Source organism: Oncorhynchus mykiss, chromosome 6 (genome assembly GCF_013265735.2).
Source record: "Oncorhynchus mykiss isolate Arlee chromosome 6, USDA_OmykA_1.1, whole genome shotgun sequence".
NCBI classification, from domain to species: Eukaryota; Metazoa; Chordata; class Actinopteri; order Salmoniformes; family Salmonidae; genus Oncorhynchus; species Oncorhynchus mykiss.
The window spans coordinates 17197062-17223851 of record NC_048570.1 but is presented as its reverse complement, the minus strand read 5'-3'; the positions used below and the strand labels follow the sequence as shown (position 1 = coordinate 17223851).

At 44.2% G+C, this 26790-nt stretch overlaps 1 protein-coding gene across 1 annotated transcript in view; it reads left to right on the top strand.

Annotated features, from left to right (window-relative positions):
* The window catches only part of ntng2a (netrin g2a), an 82334-nt gene that overhangs the window by 829 nt on the left and 54715 nt on the right, over nucleotides 1–26790 (top strand). The window contains exons 2-3 of the mRNA XM_021605360.2: nucleotides 552–1260; nucleotides 19578–20221. Of these exons, the coding sequence (XP_021461035.1) occupies nucleotides 1024–1260; nucleotides 19578–20221 (881 nt within the window). The 5' untranslated portion in view covers nucleotides 552–1023. The remainder of the gene's footprint in view (nucleotides 1–551; nucleotides 1261–19577; nucleotides 20222–26790) is intronic.

Below are 26790 nucleotides of genomic sequence, written 5' to 3'. Positions count from 1 at the left end.
ATGCGACATTTCTAGCGTGTTTATTTGCAAAGTGTAGCCTAGGTATGTCTCCATTTGCCTGGGAGAAATGGTCGACAGTTCCGTTACCTCTAATGGCAGAGTATATGAGTTCAACAGTCATCCTTCTGTGGGGACGTTGGATAACTTTTTGAACTTGCATTTGAGTTAGGAAAATGCATCAATTATGGTCGTCTTATGAATATGAATTGGTTGTGAAAACAAAGTGAAAGGCTACAATATTTCAGATTTAGGTCTACACCGATATGTATTATAAAGGGTTTCAAATATGTTCAAGTTTATCTAATTAAAGATTGATGGTTGTTAGTTGTCGTAAAAATAAATAATAATAACAATAATAACAATAAAGAAGTAGCAGTAGCCTACAGTAGAGTTTTAGTGTGCCTTATTTTGTTGAAAATGTGAGTGGCAATTCTCCCCCCAATAAGCTGCCCACTGGGCACATACATCAATTCAACATCTATTTCACGTGGAAACCACGTTTATCGTCCAGTGTGTGTTAAACAAATTGTCTTTTCTCCTTCTCAATATAGCCAAAAATGGAGCATGTAAACCCATCATTTGAATGACATTAAACTCACCAAGAGGGAGCTTCTGAGTGGACCGCGGGGATATTCTAAATGGTATAGGCTACTCATGGACATGCGACTGCTTTTACTGTGACTTGCCTGGAGTGCCAAAGTTGTTTGATCTGAGCAAGATTTGCATGTCACCAATATCAAACACAACAGGCTCATTTTAAAGTGCAACTAACTATACTTTAAAGGAATGCTTTCATTGATGTAATTTCAACGTAGGACAACACATATTTCGAAACTGAAGTACATGTAGTTTATTTGGGAAGGCATAGGCCTAGATTTGTATAGACATCCAGCAGAGTTAAGTTGTATCCTACAAGCGGCAGGTGTCTCAACATGAAAACAAAACGGATTCGAAGCTGATCCTCTCTGTGTGTGGACCGACGGTGGCACATCTTGCCTCCCTCCGGACACTCGGTCTTGGACGATGGATGTGGTCTCTACGAGTGCCATGCTCTCACAGGTGGTCTTTCTTCTGCACTTTGTGACTTTGACACTTGGCCAGTATGACATATGCAAGAGTCTGGTTAGTATGGATAATGGACAGACATGGGAGTTTTACGCATGCCAGCCCAAACCCACGGCTATGAAGGAGTTCATGCAAATTACGGTGGATCCCCTTGGCATCACTTGCGGCAATCCCCCGGAGAGGTTCTGTACTCTGGTAAGTTTCAGGTTCATGATTTTTACAATAAGCCTAAACTTTGAAGTGTTGTCTCAATAACAGAAAATTGACATGGAAGGAGTTGTTCATTGGGATGTGGGTAGGGTATCTGATCCTTTTACCTCGAGCTAATGGTAGGACAATGATGGCATGACAATGTACCTTTTCTATGAGACAACTCAGGACAGAAGAGTTGAAACCGACTTTTAGTACTTTTTATTATAGTGAAAAATGTAAACAAGACTTAAAAACAGTTAATTGTGTGGAATCACCGTCTCCATAAATGCACCAATAGAATATAATAACTTCATTATATCAAAAATCATTTTATATAAATATGAAATATATTAATTTAATATTACTATATTTATTTATTTTTAGCAGCAGAAATACACTGAAACAAATCAGAAAATACTTTATCCTCAAAATCATCAGGTAATTGATCATTCGTACATTGGACAATGTTTCACAGGTTTCTGCATCAATACAGTTATTTATTACCTAACGGTTGCATACTAAAACCCACTAAGTCTATCTCTGGTTATTTAACTAAATAAAAATGTGTTTGATTTTCAAACAATATTATTAGATTACATTTGTATTGTGTTTGTGGAAGAGATACTAGGTACTGATATTAATTACTATTCTATGTATTGCAATTGGATACTGTGGTTTAATTGGGATTTGATGTTCCAAACAAATTGCTCACTATACTGTATGTCTGCTGCAGAGGGACAGGAGATAGCATGAGAACATGAGTTGTGATCAGTCATGGAAATAAGTGCTGAAAACATGTTGGCAATTTAAAAAGAAGATGGAGAAGCTATGGGATGCAAAATACCAGATTTTTGGCGCAGGTACAGCCGACTAGGTAGACTTTAAAAAAATAAATATTTTTACAAATCGATACTTGGAGTCAAGCATTATCTTCCCAAAATATTTACATACTGTATGCAACTAACGATTTCCCACGCCCCATCACTAACTTATAACCAACATTGTTTAAACGGACACACTAGACTATGGGGCTATGCGAGGTGCACTATCATGAGCGCATGTGAATGGTATAGGGCTACATTCACATTTCTTTGTAGTATTTTGTATCCTGTAAAGTTATAAGCTTGTTTTATTTATTTATTTATTTTATGTGTTTATGTGTAAGCTCAGTTTTTTGGGGGGGTGGTGCTGACAAGGGTCTAAGAGAGGCTGGCAATGTTGCTGTGGGCAACCAGCTGGCTTGATTGTAGAATAAACAGATGTATAATTTGTCCAGCTGGGCTGTACTACATGGGGACAGAAACTGTGAACTGTAGAACTGCAACAAAATGGCAAATAATATTTTGGAACCCATGGAGAACTTCACAGGTCAAATAATGATCACAAAGCATACTATGTACATTTTGAAACTGTGTTATCTGCAACTTCTGCTGATCAATTGTCATATAGCCATAGACTTACTCACTGATTTGAGCATCTGTCTTTGTGTTTAGTGACAAGTCACTTAACATCCTAAATATCACCAATGGTAATTATGATCATCACATTTACAACTAAACATGCAGCAATATGTAGCATCCACCTGGGTAATGCTCACCGCAGCTTTCTTTGTGCCAGATTGCAAACCTCACATTGGCTGTGGTAGTGGAGAGGTTAGGATGGATTTTGGCAAATTGAAAGGGGGATAATTAGAGATAGCATGAGCCAGGTTGCGACATCGAGCCTAACACTCTGTCTCTCACAATGATTGATAAGGGATCTTTAGAGGCCACAGGGAGTCCAGACAGGCAGTCAGATTTTAAGTGTCATCCAATGGAAGGTGATAGGAAATTAGCATTGTACATGTGTGCTACTTCAGAGACAACATCAGTGTGAATGAGCAAATCTTATATGGGTCACATGTAAAACTGAGTGTGGAAAGTCAGAAAAAAATATTGGATATACACTGAACAAAAATATAAACGCAACATGTAAAGTGTTGGTCCCATGTTTCATGAGCTGAAATAAGATCCCAAGAATTTTCCATATGCACAAAAATCTTATTTCTATAGCATTTTGTGCATGTCCCCATTATTGAGTATTTCTTCTTTGCCAAGATAATTCACCTACCTGACAGGTGTGGCATAACAAAAAGCTAATTGAACAGTATGATCATTACATGGGTGCACCTTGTGCTGGGGACAAAAGACCACTAAAGTGTGCAGTTTGAGGGAGCGTGTAATTGGCATACTGACTGCAGGAATGTCCACCAGAGCTGTTGCCAGGAAATTAAATGTTAATTTCTCTACCATAAGCCACCTCCAACGTCATTTTAGAGAATTTGGCAGTATGACCAACCGGCCTCACAAACGCAGACCACGTGTAACCACGCCAGCCCAGGACCTCCACATCCGGCTTATTCCCCTGCAGGATCGTCAGAGACCAGCCACCCGGACAGCCAATAAAACTGTGGATTTGCGCAACTGAAGAATTTCTGTACAACTTTCAGAAACCATCTCAGGGATGCTCATTTGCATGCTCGTTGTCCTCACCAGGGTCTTGAACTGACTGCAGTTCGGCATCATAACCGACTTCAGTGGGCAAATGCTCCCCTTCAATGGCCACTGGCACGCTTGAAGTGTGCTCTTCACAGATGAATCCCGGTTTCAACTGTACTGGGCAGATAGAAGACAGCTCGTATGGCAGCGAGTGGTTAGCTGAAGTCAACATTGTGAACAGACTGCCCCATGGTGGGGTTATGGTATGGGCAGGCATAAGCTATGGACAACGAACACAATTGCGTTTTATCGAGCAATTTGAATGCACAGAGATCCCGTCATGAGATCCTGAGGCCCATTGTCACGCCATTCATCTGCCGCCATCACCTCACAGCATTATAATGTACGGCCCCCATGTCGCAAGGATCTGTACACAATTCTTGGAAGCTGAAAATATCCCAGTTCTTCCATGGCCTTCATACTCACCAGACATGTCACCCATTGAGCATGTTTGGGATGCTCTGGATCGACGTGTACGACAGCGTGTTCCAGTTCCCCCCCAATATCCAGCAACATCGCACAGCCTTTGAAGAGGAGTGGGACAAGATTCCACAGGCCACAATCAACAGCCTGATCAACTCTATGCGAAGGAGATGTGTGGTGGTCACACAGGTCACACCTGTTTTTTTTAAATCCACGCCTCTACTTAATTTTTTTTTTAAATAAAAATGGTTAAAGCAGGTTGCCTATTCTGAATGCACTGGGTGAGGTAGGTGCTGATACAGAAGCAGGTGTCCCAGATAGACGACAACGATAGGGAGAGCGACGTCAGGTTGCATTTTAGAGTCTATGCCCCCGTTCATTTTCTTCTTTCAGTCATAATCCATTCAATGTCTATTATTGACTTGTGTGTGGCTGGATACTGTGATGCACAGATAACAGAAATAAAAGGATAAATGCAGGAGAGTTCTTCACAACTGCATGGCTTGTTTGGCACTGAACTAAAAGACAAAGGAAAGCAGGTATTTAATGAGGGAAATTGGTTGCAGGTGCTCTCAGAGCATAGAGATGTATAGAGATCGCTAACGCTCAATAGCCTGTATAACACAGGAAGCTCCATTTGAGGACTGATACGTAGCGATCTCTACACGTCTCTGTGGCTCAGAGGTGCCTGCAATTATAGTGAGAGTTAACAAAAGGGAGAGTCAACAAAAAAAGTTACATTAAAGGGACAGTTAACTAAAAAGCAACTTCATTGCTTAGAATAAGCCATCCCCCTATTGAGTATGTTGACTTTCCTTGGAAAAGCTTTCCTGCTCATGAATGATTTAGAGCAAATACTGTATCTGTCAATGTAGGCCCACAGGAGATGCCATTGCATTTTTATTCAGTGCTGGGAGCAGAGCAGACTCTGTATGTACCATTGCTGGGAACAGGGCAGACTGCATGGAGCATTACTAAATGAGAGGAGGGAACAGGGAGTCAAAGGTAAACAAATAATTTGATTGCTTTTCTGATTTTCGTGACCAAGCTTCCTGCTGCTAGATGGACATAATGCTATTCTAGGCTATCGATAAACTTACACAAACGCTTGTCTTGCTTTGGCTGTATAGCATAATTTCAAAATCTGAGATGACAGGGTGATTAACAAAAGGCTAAGCTGTGTTTCACTATATTTCACTTGTGATTTCATGAAGATTAATATTTTCTAGTAATATTCTTTGACCGTTGCGCTATGCTAATTAGTGTAGTTGATGACAATTCTCCCGGATCCAGGATGGGTAGTTCCAAGAGATTTTAACCTGAGTGGAGAGAATGAGGGAGAGAATGAGGGAGTGAGGGAGGGAGGGAGGGAGCTAAGCAAAACAACAAAACTCAGACCCACTTCTGATGTAATTATACACAGTTTGAAAGACAAAGAGAGGAGACAGACAGTGTCCATATGTGAAGTGAGGCATCACTGCCACTCTCAATGCTATGAGCACAAATGATTATTTACCAGTACTATTTTTCAACAGAAATGCCCTACATTACAATGTAAAAACATCCAAAACTAAAAATAGCACTGCAGGTTACAACACAGCAGTGGAGTACATTACAGAAAGGGCTTAAATTTGGTACATTGTTTGCAGTGTGTTATGAGAACTGTTTAGATTAGATATGTCACCATGGTGTATTTATCCTACCGGTGTAGAGGTACTGTGATGTCACAAATGTGCAGCTTTGGCCAGTTTTGTCCTGTGTCATGAATTATACATAAGTCCTGGTAGCTTCAGCCCCCCTCCTGTGCTCCCAAAGGGGAAAGATTTCATCCCATTTGGCTATGACCACAAGCAATAATCTCCATCTGCCTGTTGTCATGCCACTGGAGGTCTTGGGGAATTCTTCAAATTAAGTTGTTAGTGTGGTAATCGTCTACGTCACCTTTCAGGGAATTACAAGATTTTTAGGAAACCAACATGAAAAAATAAGGTTTTTGATTGATACAGCCCTTTTACAGTGCTATGAACATCATAGTGTGTGTGTGTGTGCGTGCAGATTAAAAGACAGTAGGCTGTGGTCCATGCTGGGAAAGGTGAGGCTCTTGTGAGGCTTGTTTTCTCTCTGGTATAATTAGGCTGCTGTTTCCCAGCTGTTATATCAGCAGCCCTCCCACGGGAGCTTCTTTCACTGTAATTAAGTCAAGCAAGAGAGCCAGAGAGGAGAGGAGACACATCTCTCCAGGTGGGTAAATAGCAGCGCTAAACACTAGCTTCCCATACAGTACATGGCTCTCCATCCACACCAATGCAGTTGGGAATGTGTGTGGACTGTGGTCCTGTCAAAATCTGTGGGCTCTCTTCTCTTCACTTATCCTCTCCTCTCCTCTGACATGTCTCTTCCTTTTTCCTATTTCGGTCAGTGCAGTTCCACAGATTGGATCTGATTGGATTTAAAGACAATGTCTTAACAATGTTGACTGGCTGACTATGATTGGGATTAATAATGTCGACTGGCCTCTGACTGTGTGAAGGAACTGGTGAGGTCATCTTCAGGGTAGGTCAGAGGTAGGGTTGCAAAGGGTCGGAAACTTTCCGGTAAATTTTTTCTGAAATTTTCCAGGGGAAGTTAAGCCCGGGAATGTTGCTTAAATGTATTTTAAAAAGTTAGCTTATAACAGTAAACATTTTTTTTGTGGGATACACAAGGCAATTCTAGATCTTGTGGCATATTTTGGTTAAACTATCCCCAATTCAATGGAATTGCAACCCTCTGCATGCACAGTGCATTCTTCCATCACATATGCAGTGCACTCTTCCATCACATGTACAGTCGTGGCCATAAGTTTTGAAAATGACACAAATATTAATTTCCACAAAGTTTGCTGCTTCAGTGTCTTTAGATATTTTTGTCAGTGTCAAAGGCTTTTATTGACAATTACATGAAGTTGATGCAAACAGTCAATATTTGCAGTGTTGACCCTTCTTTTTCAAGACCTCTGAAATCCGCTCTGGCATGCTGTCAAATAACTTCTGATGGCAACCCATTCGGATGGCAACCCATTCGGATGGCAACCCATTCTGATGGCAACCCATTCTGATGGCAACCCATTCTGATGGCAACCCATTCTGATGGCAACCCATTCTTGCATAATCAATGCTTGGAGTTTGTCAGAATTTGTGGGTTTTCAATGGGATTAAGGTCTGGGGAGTTTCCTGGCCATGGACCCAAAATATCGATGTTTTGATCCCCAAGCCACTGAGTTATCACTTTTGTCTTATGGCAAGGTGCTCCATCATGCTGGAAAAGGCATTGTTCATCACTAAACTGTTCCTGGACGGTTGGGAGAAGTTTCTCTCGGAGGATGTGTTGGTACCATTCTTTATTCATGGCTGTGTTCTTAGGCAAAATTGTGAGTGAGCCCACTCACTTGGCTGAGAAGCAACCCCACACATGAATGGTCTCAGGATGCTTTGATGTTGGCATGACACAGGACTGATGGTAGCGCTCACCTTGTCTTCTCCGGACAAGCTTTTTTCCGGATGCCCCAAACAATCAGAAAGGGGATTCATCAGAGAAAATGACTTTACCCTAGTCCTCAGCAGTCCAATCCCTGTACCTTTTAAATAATACCAGTCTATCCCTGATGTTTTTCCTGGAGAGAAGTGGCTTCTTTGCTGCCCTTCTTGACTCCAGGCCATCCTCCAAAAGTCTTTGCCTCACTGTGCGTGCAGATGCACTCACAACTGCCTGCTGCCATACCTGGTGGTGCCCCGATCCCGCAGCTGAATCAACTTTGGGAGATGGTCCTGGCGCTTGCTGGACTTTCTTGGGTGCTCTGAAGCTTTTTTCACAACAATTGAACAGCTCTCCTTGAAGTTCTTGATGATCCGATAAATGGTTGATTTAGATGCAATCTTACTGGCAGCAATATCCTTGCCTGTGAAGCCCTTTTTGTGCAAAGCAATGATGACGGCACGTGTTTCCTTGGAGGTAACCATGGTTGACAGAGGAAGAACAATGATTCCAAGCACCACCCTCCTTTTGAAGCTTCCAGTCTGTTATTCGAACTCAATCAGCATGACAGGGTGATCTCCAGCCTTGTCCTCCTCAACACTCACACCTGTATTAACGAGAGAACCACTGACATGTCAGCTGGTCCTTTTGTGGCAGGGCTGAAATACAGTTGTCACGGGCGTCGTAAGAAGTGGACCAAAGTACAGTGTGGTGAGCATACATATTCCTTTTATTTATAGAAATGTAGCCAACAAAACAAGGAAACAACCGTGAAGCTTAACTTCGGCAATAATGCCTCTAACAAAGTCAACTACCCACACTGAAAGGAGGGAAAAAGGGCTACCTAAGTATGATTCCCAATCAGAGACAAAAAAAAAGCTGTCCCTGATTGAGAACCATACCCGGCCAACACATAGAAACACAAATCATAGAAATAAAGGACATAGAATGCCCACCCAAATCACACCCTGACCAAACCAAAAAGAGAAAAAAGCTCTCTAAGGTCAGGGCGTGACATCAGTGGAAAGGTTTTTTGGGGATTCAGTTCATTCGCATGTCAAAGAGGGACTTAGCAAATAATTGCAATTAATCTGATCACGCCCAGTATCTAGGATGACCACCATTTGCCCCATGCAAAGTGACACATTTCCTTCGCAGGCTGTTTGATTGCGGCCTGTGGAATGTTGTCCCACTCCTCTTCAATGGCTGTGTAAAGTTCTTGGATATTGGTGGGAACTGGAACATGCTGTCGTACACGTCGACCCAGAGCATCTCAAACATGCTCAATGGGTGACATGTTTGGTGAGTAGGCAGGCCATGGAAGAACTGGGACATTTTCAGCTTCCAATAATTGTGTACAGATATTTGCGACATGGGGATTCATCCGTGAAGAGCACACTTCTCCAGCGTGCCAGTGGCCATCAAAGGTGAGCATTTTCCCACTAAGTCTGTTATGACGCCAAACTGCAGTCAGGTCAAGACTCTGGTGAGGATGACAAGAACGTAGATGCGCATCCCTGAGACGGTTTCTGTCAGTTTGTGCAGAAATTCTTCAGTTTGCAAAACCACTGTTTCATCAGCTGTCCGGGTGGCTCGTCTCAGACGATCCCGCAGGTGAAGAAACGGATGTGGAGGTCCTGGGCTGGCGTGGTGTGACGGCCCTGAATTATTCTGAACCGTCTCAGTACTTCTCCTTCCAATAGGGTGCTTTCCCTTTAATTCCCAATTAAATAGCCAGCATCAGCTGCGCAAAAGGGGGGTTTGTGATGGAGACGTGACTGAGGATGTGTTCCCGAAGCTTCTCTATTCCGGTTGTTTTGTTGCTGTTAAACGTGTGTTTTGTAGCCTGAGAGAGTTTACCCAGGATCGGATCCACTCTTTGCGTCCGTGGACTACTCCTCTCCATTCTTCGTGGCCTTTCTCCGCTGGAGATCTGTTGGCGGATTGGATTGTCTGACTGACCGAATGACTACCACCTTTTTTGTATACGGTATTTCATTTGTTTTGATATGATGTATACGGTGATGATTTATGTAGTTAGATGTAGTTGAGGAATTAGTAAGAGCTGATACGCTTTAAAGTTCTGTGGTAAAATTGTTATATTGATTGTATGATTTAATACTGGGTTTACGCTACACGGAATGAACGGACAAACATTGCGTGACAAAAGTCACTTGAGTTCACTGAACTCCTTTACCGGGCTGGACTCTTTTTAGGCCCGAGGTACAGGACATTTCTGGAGGAACCAGAACTCATTGTGTTATATTATTATGTGTGTGTAATCCATTGATGTTGCTAATACAACCCACGCAAAAGAATAGTTGTTTTTGAAGTTCTTTTCAATGTTTTAAGGGTTTATGAAAAGTTGATTTCCCTTCTGACGTTTTACATAAGTCCTTTGTATTGGTGTAGACTTGACGGACCAGATGGGACTCATTCCCTCCCAAACTAAAAGGAGAAACCAATGTTTTCTCTGGTAGGCACAACCTACCTGGCACCCCTATAAAAAATAACCTCAAGTCTAAACCGTTACATAAAAAATGGCACCCCAGATGGGACAGCTCAACATTGAGAACTAACCAAAGCAAATATTTTGTGTGGAATTAAAACAATGGATTCACCCCAAGATAATGTGCTCATCCATTTCATACCTGTCAATGGGAATACACAGGGCCATTCTGACCATCAAGCTGACAACACAAATCATAATGGGAATGGAGATAATGGAGTTGATTTGGGCCAGAGCCCTGGGAATCTGAATGCTCGGTCTGGACCACAGGCCACAGGAGGTCTAACCAGTTACTCACTTATTGACATGGATCTGTGTGAAAGTACTGAGCCAGCCCTCCATCTGACACCCAACCTTCCTCCATTGTCTGGTTTATCTCCAGAGGTTGTAGTTTTACAACTTCAAGGTGACATCCTTGATATTCGTCGGACTCAACAACATCTCCAAACTCTTATCCATGATAAATTCAAATGTCTGAGGGAAGAGCAACAACAGAGTGCCATGGAATTCAGAAACTCACTGAGCACTCTAACCCACACACTGACAGAGCTCAGTGAGAGTGGAAGACGGGAAATTACTGGTGCCATGGACAGGCAGTTTGACTACCAACGAAACCAACTCACTGCCACTCTCCAATGGCGCCTGCAACATCATCACACTGAGGTCCTCAAGGACGTTAATTCTGTTTTTTCTCCCATGGTTAACACTGTAGACCACTTGCAAACAGAGCTCTCTAATTGTGTTAAAATGTTGGATGACGTGTCTGTGGACATGGCCTCCATTAGGCACAACTCCTTACACAGAGTTTCTCTAGTGTCCACTTCTGTTCAGACCACTGAGGGCCAAGCTGGCACCTCTGAAGAGCCAAGACAAGGCCATGCTACAGCCACCCCTTGCAGGATGCAATCCACCATGCATCCTGGTGTTCATTTTCATTGTCCGATAACGCCCTCCCCCTCTACTTCCTCAATCCCTCCTAGCTCGTTTGTTCATGGTGAATTGAGTAGACGTCATGTGGGGGCGATGCCCATTAAATTGCAATTTCCCACCTTTGGGAAAAAAGATGACAGTCCGGATCCGCTAATGTACCTAGAAAGATGTCGTGACTTTCTTGCCCTCAATCCCCTGGCTGACGAAGAACTCCTTGCCACATTGAGGAATGTGTTGCATGGGACAGCTCGAGACTGGTGGGATGTGGCACGTCTCACCACTACCTCCTGGGCTGACTTTGAGGCCAAGTTTTCCTCTGCATTTCTGTCTGAGGACAGAGTCAGGAATCGAGTGCAAAGCGAGAAAGAGGGTATCCGTGACTTTGCATACGGTTACCACTCCCTGTGCAGAAGGTGGAAACCTGGCATTGAGGAGGAAGAGGTCATTAAATTGATTTTGAAGCACATCAACCCACTACTAGCCAGTCAACTCTGAGAACGAGTCACCACTGTCGATGGACTGGTTCGCTTGGGACAGCAGTTTGAGAAGGACAGAGAATGCCAACAGCAATATGACCAGAGAAAGAAACAGACACCCAAACAGTTACCCAAGACAGACCATCAACAACAGCCAGAGTCTCCAGCCAAGACCCCTCTCATGTTCTGTTGGAGATGTAGCCAAAAGGGACATTCTTCAGCTACATGTCCAAGACCGTATCAAGAAAACCCTTCCAGAAACCACAAATCACAACAGGCCAACACACCTAACTCTCTTCGCAGGAATGACCATCCTTCTCTGGGTGCTTTAACCAGAGCTGAAACCCCAAGAGTCACTGCCTACGCCCCCCCATCGACATCCCCTTCCTTTCAGTTCATACCGCACCAACTGGTGTTACCCCTGTCCATAGGCCCATGGACAGGAAGAGCCATCCTGGACACCGGGTCATCCTACACACTGCTCAATGAGAAACTGTGGAAGGAGGTTAAAGGTCCACAATACAACTTGAAGCCGTGGACTGAAGGTCCACTCTATCTGGCTGATGGTGAGGCTAAACGACCACTTGGATGGAGTGAGGTAGAGTTCCGCCTGTGTAACCGCTCCTATATGATTCCTTCGGTTATCCTACAAACCAAGAACCTTGCTTTTCCTGTCGTGTTGGGAATTGATTTCATGTACTTCAGTGGTGTCCAGATTGATATCGCACACAATTGCTACTGGTTTCCATACAATCCGAGCAAGAAGCATTTCTTCCAATCAGAAGCTACGAAGTTACATGATTGGGGTTCAAATGTAGCAGTCTTCTCTGCCGTTGCTCCGTTACCACTAACCCTTGATAATCCTTCTGACGATCTCCTTTTACAGGCTGTAAGAAGAGCTCAGCTGGAACATCCAGAGGAGTTAAGGCTGTTGGAACAGCTGCAGAATAATGCTGATGTATGTACTTCAAGGCTAGGACGCACCGGGCTCCTGAAGCACAAAATATTCCTTACACAGGAAATGCCGATCAAGCAAAAGCCATATCGTTTGTCCCCAGCGAAGCTAATCATCCAAAAGGGACTCATTAATGATATGTTAACACAAGATATAATAGAACGTTCCTCCTCTCCTTGGGCTGCTCCTGTTGTCCTCATCCCAAAAAGGACTGGTGGTCTTAGATTTTGTGTGGACTATAGGAAGACCAACAATGTTTCCCAGACTGATGCCTATCCTCTTCCTACCATCCACGAGATCCTGGAGTCCTTGTCTGACGCTGTTGTGTTCACAACCCTTGACCTCAATAGTGGTTATTGGCAAGTTGAGATGGACCAGGAAAGCAAGGACAAGACTGCTTTTGTCTGTGCTGAGGGCTTGTTTTCCTTTAAGGTGATGCCTTTTGGATTAAAGAATGCACCTGCCACTTTCCAAAGACTGATGGAGATTGCGTTAGGTGAGCTCAAAGGGAAGATCTGTTTTGTCTACCTGGACGATATAACTATCTACTCCCAGAACAGAGAACAACACTTTCAAGATCTTCAAGCAGTGTTGGACAAGCTAAGAGAAGCTGGTCTGACCGTGAATATGAAGAAGAGCAACTTCTGCCAAACTTCCCTGAAGTTCCTTGGCCATATTGTGTCTTTCGACGGCATTCATGTGGATCCTGAAAAGACCAAGGCGGTACAAGATTTTCCTGTGCCAACCACACTCAAGGCCCTTCAACGGTTCCTTGGGATGGCTGGATGGTACCATCGGTTTGTGTCGAACTTCTCCCAGGTGGCAGAACCCCTCAACGCGTTGAAGCGAAAAGGAGTGAAATTCCTATGGACGGCAGAGTGCCAGACATCCTTTGAAACCCTGAAACGACACCTCGTCACACCTCCCATTTTAGGTCATCCCAACTTTGATTCCCCTTTTGTTGTTTACACTGATGCAAGTGATGTTGGACTTGGTGCTGTCCTAGTCCAACAGACTGGACTTGGCACTGAAGAAGTGCTAGCGTTCGCCAGTCGGACATTGAATGGAGCAGAACGGAACTACTCCACAACCGAGCAAGAGTGCCTTGCAGTTGTCTGGGCTTTGGAAAAGTGGAGGTACTACCAGGAGGGAAGACACTTCACTGTGGTCACTGACCATTCCTCCCTTGTGTGGGTGTTCAAGACCAACAAACCAAGCACCAGACTCATAAGATGGGCTCTACGGTTGCAAGAGTTCACCTTTGCAGTAGAATACAGGAACGGAAAATACAACACTGTTCCAGATGCCTTATCCAGGGCTCCTGCTTGTGATAACTGTGGCCCTCATTTTACATGTGCTACTGTCCTGTCAAGCAGTCGAGACTCGCCCAAAACAGACTTTCCCATCTCTGATGAGACCATATGGAAAGCCCAACAGGATGATCCAGAAGTACAGGCTTTGTACCAGACTATCCTGGAAGATGGAGAAAAGATGGTCAATCCTACCACAAAGCTGACCATCATAGAAGACAAAGTCTACCGTGTTGTACAACTACCTCACAGAACCCTCTACCAATTGTACATACCTGAAACTCTACGCCTACAACTGCTTCAACATTTCCATGAAGACCCATTAGCTGGTCATTTGGGCAGGTTCAAAACCTACAAGCGGTTGCAAGCGTTACTGTACTGGCCACATCTGAGCATGGATGTGAAGTCACACATCTGAAACTGTCAGGTTTGTCAAATGTACAAACCAGAAGGTAGAAAGCCTGCTGGCAAGTTGCAGCAAACGGTGGTTACCCGACCTTGGGAAATGCTAGGAGTGGATTTGATGGGTCCATTTCCTAGAAGCTCCAATCAGAATGTGTACATGCTTGTGTTTGTTGATTATTATTCAAAGTGGGTGGAACTCTTTTCCCTGCGTCAGGCCACAGCAAGGACCGTCTCTAACATCCTTACGAAAGAGATCCTGACTCGCTGGGGAGTGCCTGATTACATCCTGTCTGATCGAGGTTCCCAATTTGTCTCAATTTGCTCTTGTCTCAAAGAACATGATCCAGGCTCGACTCAAGCAGAAGAGAAATTATGATAAGAACAGACGAGACATGCAGTTTCAGCTTCGTGATCGGGTGTGGCTTCGCTCTCATCCTTACTCGAAAGCTGAACAATTCTTCTCTGCCAAGCTCGCTCCTAAATGGCAAGGACCATATAGGATTGTGGAGCAGATGGGCCCTTTGAACTACCGAGTGGTGAAAGAGGACACAGGTGAAGATATGCGCGTTGTCCATGTCTCACGCCTTAAGGCCTGTTACCCCTCGGCTGAGGAATTGGAGGCGATTGAGTGCCGCAAGATCTTGGATATCTTTGAAGAGGAAAGTGAGGAGACTTTTCTCTGATTCCCAGACCCAGAAGTCTCACACCTTAAGGCCTGTGACCCCTCAGCTGAGGAGCGTGAGCTCCAAAAAGTCATGAGAATTTTTGTAGAGGAAAGTGATGAGGAGACCTTTCTCGGTTTCCCCGAACAAGATGTGCCTTCCAGGGCAATGGTCGGCTTTTTCCAGGGGAGGGGGTGTGTGACGGCCCTGAATTATTCTGAACCGTCTCAGTACTTCTCCTTCCAATAGGGTGCTTTCCCTTTAATTCCCAATTAAATAGCCAGCATCAGCTGCGCAAAAGGGGGGTTTGTGATGGAGACGTGACTGAGGATGTGTTCCCGAAGCTTCTCTATTCCGGTTGTTTTGTTGCTGTTAAATGTGTGTTTTGTAGCCTGAGAGAGTTTACCCAGGATCGGATCCACTCTTTGCGTCCGTGGACTACTCCTCTCCATTCTTCGTGGCCTTTCTCCGCTGGAGATCTGTTGGCGGATTGGATTGTCTGACTGACCGAATGACTACCACCTTTTTTGTATACGGTATTTCATTTGTTTTGATATGATGTATACGGTGATGATTTATGTAGTTAGATGTAGTTGAGGAATTAGTAAGAGCTGATACGCTTTAAAGTTCTGTGGTAAAATTGTTATATTGATTGTATGATTTAATACTGGGTTTACGCTACACGGAATGAACGGACAAACATTGCGTGACAAAAGTCACTTGAGTTCACTGAACTCCTTTACCGGGCTGGACTCTTTTTAGGCCCGAGGTACAGGACATTTCTGGAGGAACCAGAACTCATTGTGTTATATTATTATGTGTGTGTAATCCATTGATGTTGCTAATACAACCCACGCAAAAGAATAGTTGTTTTTGAAGTTCTTTTCAATGTTTTAAGGGTTTATGAAAAGTTGATTTCCCTTCTGACGTTTACATAAGTCCTTTGTATTGGTGTAGACTTGACGGACCAGATGGGACTCATTCCCTCCCAAACTAAAAGGAGAAACCAATGTTTTCTCTGGTAGGCACAACCTACCTGGCACCCCTATAAAAAATAACCTCAAGTCTAAACCGTTACAGTGGTTACACGTGTTCTGCGGTTGTGAAGCTGATTCGACTTACTGGCAAATTCTCTAAAGCGACATTGGAGGCGGCTTATGGTAGAGAACTGAACATTAAATTCTCTGGCAACAGCTCTCGTGGACATTCCTGCAGTCAGCATACCAATTGCACGCTCCCCCAAAACTTGAGACATCTGTGGCATTGTGTTGTGTGATGAAACTGCATATTTTAGTGGCCTTTATTTTCCCTAGCACAAGGTGCACCTGGGTAATGATCATGCTGTGTAATCAGCTTCTTGATATGCCACACCTGTCAGGTGGATGGATTATCTTGGCAAAGGAGAAATGCTCACTAACAGGGATATAACATTTTGGGGATATTTGATTTCAGCTCATGTAACATGGGACCAACACTTTACATGTTGTGTTTATATTTTTGTTCAGTATATTTGAAATGTATCTAATGCCTGTCCGTCTGGAGTTCCAGGAAGCTGGGGTTTAAGACATTTTGTATAATCGTGTATTGGTTCAATTGCAACAAGCAAGCTCAATCAAGCACAAATACAGTATTTGAGATGATTTGCACACACTTAATGTATTGTGAAACCTGTTGTAAAATGTATTTTAATGTTACCTTTTTTTATTACAATGTACAGTGCCTTGCGAAAGTATTCGGCCCCCTTGAACTTTGCGACCTTTTGTCACATTTCAGGCTTCAAACATAAAGGTATAAAACTGTATTTTTTTGTGAAGAATCAACAACAAGTGGGACACAATCATGAAGTGGAACGATATTTATTGGATATTTCAAACTTTTTTAACAAATCAAAAACTGAAAAATTGGGCGTGCAAAATTATTCAGCCCCCTTAAGTTAATACTTTGTAGCGTCACCTTTTGCTGCGATTACAGCTGTAAGTCGCTTGGGGTATGTCTCTATCAGTTTTGCACATCGAGAGACTGACATTTTTTCCCATTCCTCCTTGCAAAACAGCTCGAGCTCAGTGAGGTTGGATGGAGAGCATTTGTGAACAGCAGTTTTCAGTTCTTTCCACAGATTCTCGATTGGATTCAGGTCTGGACTTTGACTTGGCCATTCTAACACCTGGATATGTTTGTTTTTGAACCATTCCATTGTAGATTTTGCTTTATGTTTTGGATCATTGTCTTGTTGGAAGACAAATCTCCGTCCCAGTCTCAGGTCTTTTGCAGACTCCATCAGGTTCTTACAGAATGGTCCTGTATTTGGCTACATCCATCTTCCCATCAATTTTAACCATCTTCCCTGTCCCTGCTGAAGAAAAGCAGGCCCAAACCATGATGCTGCCACCACCATGTTTGACAGTGGGGATGGTGTGTTCAGCTGTGTTGCTTTTATGCCAAACATAACGTCTTGCATTGTTGCCAAAAAGTTCAATTTTGGTTTCATCTGACCAGAGCACCTTCTTCCACATGTTTGGTGTGTCTCCCAGGTGGCTTGTGGCAAACTTTAACCGACACTTTTTATGGATATCTTTTAAGAAATGGCTTTCTTCTTGCCACTCTTCCATAAAGGCCAGATTTGTGCAATATACGACTGATTGTTGTCCTATGGACAGAGTCTCCCACCTCAGCTGTAGATCTCTGCAGTTCATCCAGAGTGATCATGGGCCTCTTGGCTGCATCTCTGATCAGTCTTCTCCTTGTATGAGCTGAAAGTTTAGAGGGACGGCCAGGTCTTGGTAGATTTGCAGTGGTCTGATACTCCTTCCATTTCAATATTATCGCTTGCACAGTGCTCCTTGGGATGTTTAAAGCTTGGGAAATCTTTTTGTATCCAAATCCGGCTTTAAACTTCTTCACAACAGTATCTCGGACCTGCCTGGTGTGTTCCTTGTTCTTCATGATGCTCTCTGCGCTTTTAACGGACCTCTGAGACTATCACAGTGCAGGTGCATTTATACGGAGACTTGATTACACACAGGTGGATTGTATTTATCATCATTAGTCATTTAGGTCAACATTGGATCATTCAGAGATCCTCACTGAACTTCTGGAGAGAGTTTGCTGCACTGAAAGTAAAGGGGCTGAATAATTTTGCACGCCCAATTTTTCATTTTTTGATTTGTTAAAAAAGTTTGAAATATCCAATAAATGTCATTCCACTTCATGATTGTGTCCCACTTGTTGTTGATTCTTCACAAAAAAATACAGTTTTATATCTTTATGTTTGAAGCCTGAAATGTGGCAAAAGGTCGCAAAGTTCAAGGGGGCCGAATACTTTCGCAAGGCACTGTATATTACTGCCTTAATTTTTGCTGGACCACAGGAAGAGTTGCTTCTGCCTTGGCAGCAGCTAATAGGGATCCTTAATAAATACAAATACAAATTCAAATAGTATTTGAACCCAGGCCTGGAAGCTGTGTGGGTGAGTATGACTGTTGGTGACGAGTGTGACATTTTGCACTCAGGCAGACCAATGTGACGTATTGACACTGGGATTTAGAGGTCAGGGATGACCACATAGCAGGCAACCCCCCTTGTTGATCCATTCCGTGTGTAATCCATCTGTGTCAGTAGAGTAGTGTTACACCTCAACACTGTTGAAGCTATCTATTTTGAGACTTAGGTATGCAACCCATCTCATTAGTCTTTCTGATGTTTTTGTTGAGAGATGTCATTTGATTAAATGGAAACACTAATTCACAATGTGCATTAAATGAGTGTTGATTATAACCAGAGGCAATGATTCCTGCATACAGGGCAATTCCCAGATGGATATCCACCAAACACAGCCTACAAAGTGTTTAATGGAGACATATGCTGAGTGTGTTAACATGTTGGGACAAACACACAAACATGGTCCCAGGGGGACCCATTAAAAAGGTTGGCCAGATTGTTTTGGAAAATCTGTTTCCAGGTTGTTTCAGGTTTCTTTGTTAGGGTGGGGAAGTAGCCTATATAAGATAAAATTAAAGTAACATTTGCATTATCTGACTTGTTTCTCATAAGCAAAGGCTTCCAAAGAACCAATAAATACTACAAAAACATCAGTTGCGTACTTTGTGAGCTTGTGGGAACCTTAAAGGGGTCATTCCTACACTTAAAAAAAGGTGCTATCTAGAACCTAAAAGGGTTCTTTGGCTATCCCCATAGGAGAACCATTTAAAGAACTGTATTTGGTTCTAGGTAGAACCATTTTGGTTCTAGGTAGAACCCTTTTCGGCTCCATGTAGAAGCCTTTCCACAGGCGGTTCTACATAGAACCCAAAAGGATTCTACTTGGAACCAAAAAGGGTTGTCTTATGGGAACAGCCTAAAGACGCTTTTGGAACCCTTTTTTCTCAGATTGTATAATTCATAGACACTATGCTAGATGAAATAAAAACTCAGTATGGATTTAGATTGTATAATTCATAGACACTATGCTAGATGAAATAAAAACTCAGTATGGATTTAGAATGTTATAAAATGGTGAGATAGTAAATGTGTACTATATTCTAAAGGGAAGGGAGTAGAACAGTGTTTTCCAACACTGACCAGTTGTCTTTCCCTCTTTCAGGAGAACCCGTACCTGTGTAGTGACGAATGTGACGCCTCCAACCCGGACCTGGCTCACCCTCCCCAGCTGATGCAGGACCGTGAGAGCAGTGGCCTCATCACCTACTGGCAGACGGTGACGTGGAGCCGCTACCCGGAGCCCCTGCTGGCCAACATCTCCCTGGCCTGGAACAAGAGCTTGGAGCTGACCGATGACATCCAGGTCACTTTCGAGTATGGCCGCCCCACCATCATGGTGCTGGACAAGTCCCTGGACAAAGGGCGCACCTGGCAGCCTTACCAGTTTTACGCCGACGACTGCATGGACGCCTTCGACATGCCCGCCAAGCGGGTGCAGGACCTGTCGGCGACAAACGTGACTCGGGTAATCTGTACCGAGCAGTACTCTCGCTGGGTGGGCTCCAAGAACGAGAAGGTGCTGCGCTTTGAGGTGATGGCGCGCTTTGCTATCTTCGCAGGGCCCAAACTGCTCAATATGGACAGTCTGTACACACGCATGGAGAGTATGAAGGGCCTGAGGGACTTCTTCACCTTCACCAACCTGAGACTGAGGTTGCTGAAGCCGGCCTTGGGGGGAACCTACGTCCAGAGAGACAACCTCCTCAAATACTTCTACGCCATCTCCAACATAGATGTACCAGCCAGGTAAATACACACACCCTTACCTTTCTTTGTCTCATTGGACAATATCTCTTGCAAAGATATTTGAGTAAGGGTCTTTTTTTGTAGCCAAATGGAAAAATGCACAGTCCTAATGTTATACCGTACAGTATACACTGTATACAATAGTCCAGAAGGAAAGAGTGGCCACGGTCTTGGTTTCTGATGAGGAGCTGTGCAGGAAATTGTCTGAAACACAAACCGGCTTGATACTGTCAAAGAAACGGTCGCTCTTTCTACTGACAGTGAAATCTATAGCAATCCAATCTTAGCGCTAAATCAGTAACCTTTGCTAATATAAATATTGATAAAAATGTATGAATTAGCCCCTCCGGGCATCATCGCATTGCCCAAACCTCCTGTAATACAAGCTGTCAGTCAATAGTTATTCCTGTACGTCAAAGAGCAAATTGTTTTTAGAGGGGGTTGAGGATGGGGGTAGGGGAAGTTGAGCGGTCAAATGGACACAGAGAGATAAGGTAAAGAGCCCATGACTGATGTTCACTGGTTTATAATGATCAGGGAATAGGGACATGTTAAGCTAATAACCACCAGGAACAGGCCTCCCTTATGGCCTGTGTGTGTGTGCCTCCCTAAATGGACTGCACACACAGATGGAGGAGGCCCAGGGCTCTGTAATGACATCAGGCCCAGGGATCAGCACAGGGATGGAACTGACTCCTTCTCCTACTCCCCCTTTTCTCTCCTCGCCTCCCTCTTCATTTCTTCCTACTCCTCCTTTTCTCTCCTCATCTCCCTCTTCGCCTCCTCCTCTACCTCCTCTTCCCCTCCTCTCCCTCCTCCTTCTCCAACCCCCCCTACTCCTCCACCTCACATTCCCCATTCCTCCTCTCCTCCCACTGCTCCTTCTCCTCCCTCCCTCCTTCCTCCTCCCTCCTTCCTCAAAGTGCTAGTTTGAAGTGGCCTCAAGGAGGAAGGACCGTAGCTTGCCTGTCCTTAGATGGTACATATTATTTTGAGAAACAGCGTACTAGAGCAAACCAGATATATCTGTTTCTCCCATTCTGTCCGTGTGCCTGTTAAAAGAAGGATAGAACAAGAAGAAAAGAAGGAAACCATTCTCAGACCTCCACTCTGGTCACTCAGCATGCACTGGATCATTACTATCCTACAGTCTGAAATTAATCTGTCTGCTTAGAAAACGACTAAACCGCACACACACACAAGCCTGATACGGCAATATCTAAATAATCACCAGCTGGTGTGGATGAAGTTGAGCTGGCCGGGTAGTCTACAAATAGAACATTACAAAATATTTATGGTGTGAAGCTTATTTGTGTCCAGAAGGCATTTGAAAACCCTTGGTTTGTATTATACAAACACATATCTAAATTAATCATATTGTGACAATCAGGAAACTATTAAATAAAGGGTGGAAATAGGGACACTGTCATTGATAGGTGGATTGGGGTGAGAGTCCAGTCCCCAACAACCAGATGTTCCAGTTTTGAGGGGAAATGGAAAGAGAGCCTGTGATGCGACTTCCACTTTTGGATGTTAACAAGGCGACACTCCATCTTAACTCCTCCTCCACATTTACTGGATTGGTTGAACAGCACAGAAGATAAAACTGTCGGGAGGTTTTTATTTATTTTTCTTCTTGTCAAGACCAATAAGTAGGGGATCTAGTTTCAGGTGTATCTTTTACGCCTGCTACGTTAGGTTAGTGTGAGAGTGACCCTGGTGCATACAGTATTATCTTGTTTCAGGAGACAGATGGCTCCAGTTGTTGGGTGTAATATATTGGCATAGCCATCATCTGTCTGACCTCCTCGCCCACCTTCCTCTAATACACAATGATAGGAGACGTCAAGCTGTCAGCAGAAACCCAAGTGTCAGACAGACAGAGGCCCCACTAATGCTGTCTTTATCTGCCTGGGCTCTGTGAGGTGGTCTGTGCAAATTTTGGTCCTGTTTCGGCACCTGTTACAGTGGGGAAAAGGACTTTGACACTAACAACTGTTTATAATTAATAATTTTCCACGAAAGCTTGAAGTTCACAGGCTTGTCTCAAGTTAGGGTTCCAGGGGCTAACTTTTGCCTGTTGGGTTTCTGTGATTTTTTTCCTTCTCCAAAACCTAGGTAGTGAGAATGTAATACTGTATAATGTTAGGCCTGATCCTCCTTCCACACAGTCTAACTAAGGGACTGTGGAACAGGGGATTTCCTTGGGCTGGGACTAGGGAGACACATGGGCAACCTGATTATGTAAGTGTGGAGGAATACCTCTGCATGCTAACATGATTTATTTTTTTCCACAAGGATCCTGTAGGCAGAGCTGACAGTGACATTTTAACCTCTCGCACTTTAATCTCCTGCTTCCTCTCCCGTTGGAAAACAGCTCCATGTAAAAAATTATCATAATAACATGTATCCAGACGGTAAACTCTTAGAAAGTAATTGGATTATGGGAGAGACCAATAGGACAGACACTATATTTCTCTCCAGATCCTCCCAATCCAACCACCTCTAAACATGCACCACCCCAGCCCACAATGGCTGTTAATAATATAGTAATATACAGAACACAGGCATTACTTTGTTAACTGTGCTTAGCAGTGTTGGAATGAGAACTCTACCATTGGAGAGAGTTTTCCAGCCTATCATTTATATCCACACAGACAGTCCAGTCGGCATGGCATCCAGATAGTTGTCAAATGGTGTCCTCTCAGGCTTGTGCACAGCATGGAGGGAGCTCTGAGTGGCTTTTCTCCATTGCTTGTGTTGCTGCGCTGTGTTGTGACTGTGGAGAGATTTGAGCTGTGAAGAAGACCGGGTGGCTGATATTACGAGGAGCCCAGAGAGAGTGTCTCCCTAAGATGACAGTCTGTCACACCTGACAGTGACAGCAGTGACACTCTCAGCCTTATGGGCCTGTCCAATCACAGATGTGAAAAGTATTATGGGATATATCCTTAACTGTCACTATGACAAAGGGCTGGTCTCTGACACCATTATTTTACCTGCCTATGTCCTTGTAAGGTCATTATTTGAGTGGGGGTAAAAAGGACACGTGTATCTGGAACTGACTCAACTGAAGGCACAGAAGAACAAATGTCAGTGTAGAGCACAGAAGAACAAATGTCAGTGTAGAGCACAGAAGAACAAATGTCAGTGTGACCTCAGCACAACTTTCTTGTCTTGGGTAAGGCAAGGGTGGGGATGAAGTTAGTGCGCAGCTGCTACTGTGTCTATAGGCTACAGTCTTTCTGTACATTTTTTGCTTTGGTCTGCAATCGGTTGTGCATGATGCAGGACTTGGCCTAGTTTTGGGAGCAGCTTCTGTTTCTAGAGCGGAGTCGTGTGCTGTGGAGCAGTAGTATGAGGAAAAACATTATGAATGTAATGATTGCAGGTTGGGAGTGAGGGGAGAGGGCACTTAAACAACGTTCATGAGACTTGTGAGTTTGCTTCTAAAAAAATCCTTATGCCATCACAATCAGTGCTGTCTGTCAAACATCCAGCAATGGGCCTTCAGTGAGGGCGAGGTCAAATGCTCAGTCACGCCCTGTCTGGAGTCGGCAAGCCACAAGGGAATGGATGCCTGCCCTTCCATTGTACAAGTAATTATATACGGTACATATATCATTACTGGTATGTAACTGACATAACTGTTAATTGAGTGTGAAGTCCTCTTCATCAGATTCTTCTGTTTTCTGGTCTTCCTCATCTTTCTGCTATGTCCTTCAGCAGTTAATGAGGGGATGAGTATAGCCAGTAGTGATATATGTATGATAGATATATTACATTGAGTGTAAAAAACATTGTCATAGACTGACCAGTTGAATCCAGGTTAAAACTATGATCCCTTATTGATGTCACTTGTTAAATCCACTTCAATCAGCGTAGATGAAGGGGAGGAGACAGGTTAAAGAAGGATTTTAAAGCATTTGCTTGCCATCGAGAGGGTGAATTGGCAAGAAAAGATTTAAGGGATACTTCGGGCAATGAGACCCTTTATCTACTTCCAGTCAGATGAACTGGTGGATACCATTTTTATGTCTGTTGACAGTATGAAGGAAGTTAGAGTAGTTTTGCAAGCCAATGCTAACTAGTGTTAGCGTAATGACTGGAAGTCTATGGGTATCTGCTAGCATGTAGAGACCTCAAAATGGTATCATCAAGTTCACCTGACTCTGGGGAAATAGATAAAATAACTATTTGCCAAAATCCCAAAGTATCCCTTTAAGTGCCTTTGAACAGGGTACGATAGTAGGTGCCAGGCACAACGGTTTGAGTGTGTCAAGAACTGCAACGCTGCTGGGGTTTTCACGCTCAACTTTTTCAACACCCAAAGGTCCACCACCCAAAGGACATCCAGCTAACTTGACACAACTGTGGGAAGCATTGGAGTCAACATGGGTCAACATCCATGTGGAACGCTGTCGACACCTTGTAGAGTCCATGCCTCAGCGAATTAAGGCTGTTCTGTGGGGCAAAAGGGGGTGCAACTCAATATTAAGAAGGTGTTCTTAATGTTTTGTACACTCAGTGTAAATACTGTGGCGGACTGCAATAGCATCAAATAGTCCCCGCGATATGCAACTGTTCAGGGAAGTCAGGAACCAATACACGCAGTCAGTCAGGAAAGCAAAGGCCAGCTTCTTCAGGCAGAAATTTGCATCATGTAGCTCTAACTCCAAAAAGTTCTGGGACACTATAAAGTCCATGGAGAACAAGAGCACCTCCTCCCAGCTGCCCACTGCACTGAGGGTAGGTAACACGGTCACCACCGATAAATCCATGATTATCGAAAAAACTTCAACAAGCATCTCAACGGCTGGCCGTGCCTTCCTCCTGGCTACTCCAACCTCGGCCAACAGCTCCGCCCCCCCCCCCCCACCCCCCCCCGCCGCAGCTACTCGCCCAAGCCTCTCCAGGTTCTCCTTTACCCAAATCCAGATAACAGATGTTCTGAAAGAGCTGCAAAACCTGGACCCGTACAAATCAGCTGGGCTTGACAATCTGGACCCTCTATTTCTGAAACTATCCGCCGCCATTGTCGCAACCCCTATTACCAGCCTGTTCTTTCATATCGTCTGAGATCCCCAAGGATTGGAAAGCTGCCGCAGTCATCCCCCTCTTCAAAGGGGGAGACACCCTGGACCCAAACTGTTACAGACCTATATCCATCCTGCCCTGCCTATCTAAGGTCTTCGAAAGCCAAGTCAACAAACAGGTCACCGACCATCTCGAATCCCACCGTACCTTCTCCGCTGTGCAATCTGGTTTCCGAGCCGGTCACCGGTGCACCTCAGCCACGCTCAAGGTACTAAACGATATCATAACCGCCATCGATAAAAGACAGTACTGTGCAGCCGTCTTCATCGACCTGGCCAAGGCTTTCGACTCTGTCAATCACCATATTCTTATCGGCAGACTCAGTAGCCTCGGTTTTTCTAATGACTGCCTTGCCTGATTCACCAACTACTTTGCAGACAGAGTTCAGTGTGTCAAATCGGAGGGCATGTTGTCCGGTCCTCTGGCAGTCTCTATGGGGGTACCACAGGATTCAATTCTCGGGCCGACTCTTTTCTCTGTACATATCAATGATGTTGCTCTTGCTGAGGGCGATTCCCTGATCCACCTCTACGCAGACGACACCATTCTGTATACTTCCGGCCCTTCCTTGGACACTGTGCTATCTAACCTCCAAACGAGCTTCAATGTCATACAACACTCCTTCAGTGGCCTCCAACTGCTCTTAAACGCTAGTAAAACCAAATGCATGCTTTTCAACCGTTCACTGCCTGCACCCGCACGCCCGACTAGCACCACCACCCTGGATGGTTCCGACCTAGAATATGTGGACATCTATAAGTACCTAGGTGTCTGGCTAGACTGTAAACTCTCCTTCCAGACTCATATCAAACATCTCCAATCTAAAATCAAATCTAGAGTCGGCTTTCTATTCCGCAAAAAAAAGCCTCCTTCACTCACGCCACCAAACTTACCCTAGTAAAACTGACTATCCTACCGATCCTCGACTTCGGCGATGTCATCTACAAAATAGCTTCCAATACTCTACTCAGCAAACTGGATGCAGTTTATCACAGTGCCATCCGTTTTGTTACTAAAGCACCTTATACCACCCACCACTGCGACCTGTATGCTCTAGTCGGCTGGCCCTCGCTACATATTCATCACCAGACCCACTGGCTCCAGGTCAGTCCATGCTAGGTAAAGCTCCGCCTTATCTCAGTTCACTGGTCACGATGGCAACACCCACCCGTAGCACGCGCTCCAGCAGGTGTATCTCACTGATCATCCCTAAAACCAACACCCTCATTTGGCCGCCTTTCGTTCCAGTTCTCTGCTGCCTGTGATTGGAACGAATTGCAAAAATCACTGAAGTTGGAGACTTTTATCTCCCTCACCAACTTCAAACATCTGCTATCTGAGCAGCTAACCGATCGCTGCAGCTGTACATAGTCCATCGGTAAATAGCCCACACAATTTATCTACCTCATTCCCATACTGTTTATATTTATTTACTTTTCTGCTCTTTTGCACACCAGTATCTCTACCTGTAC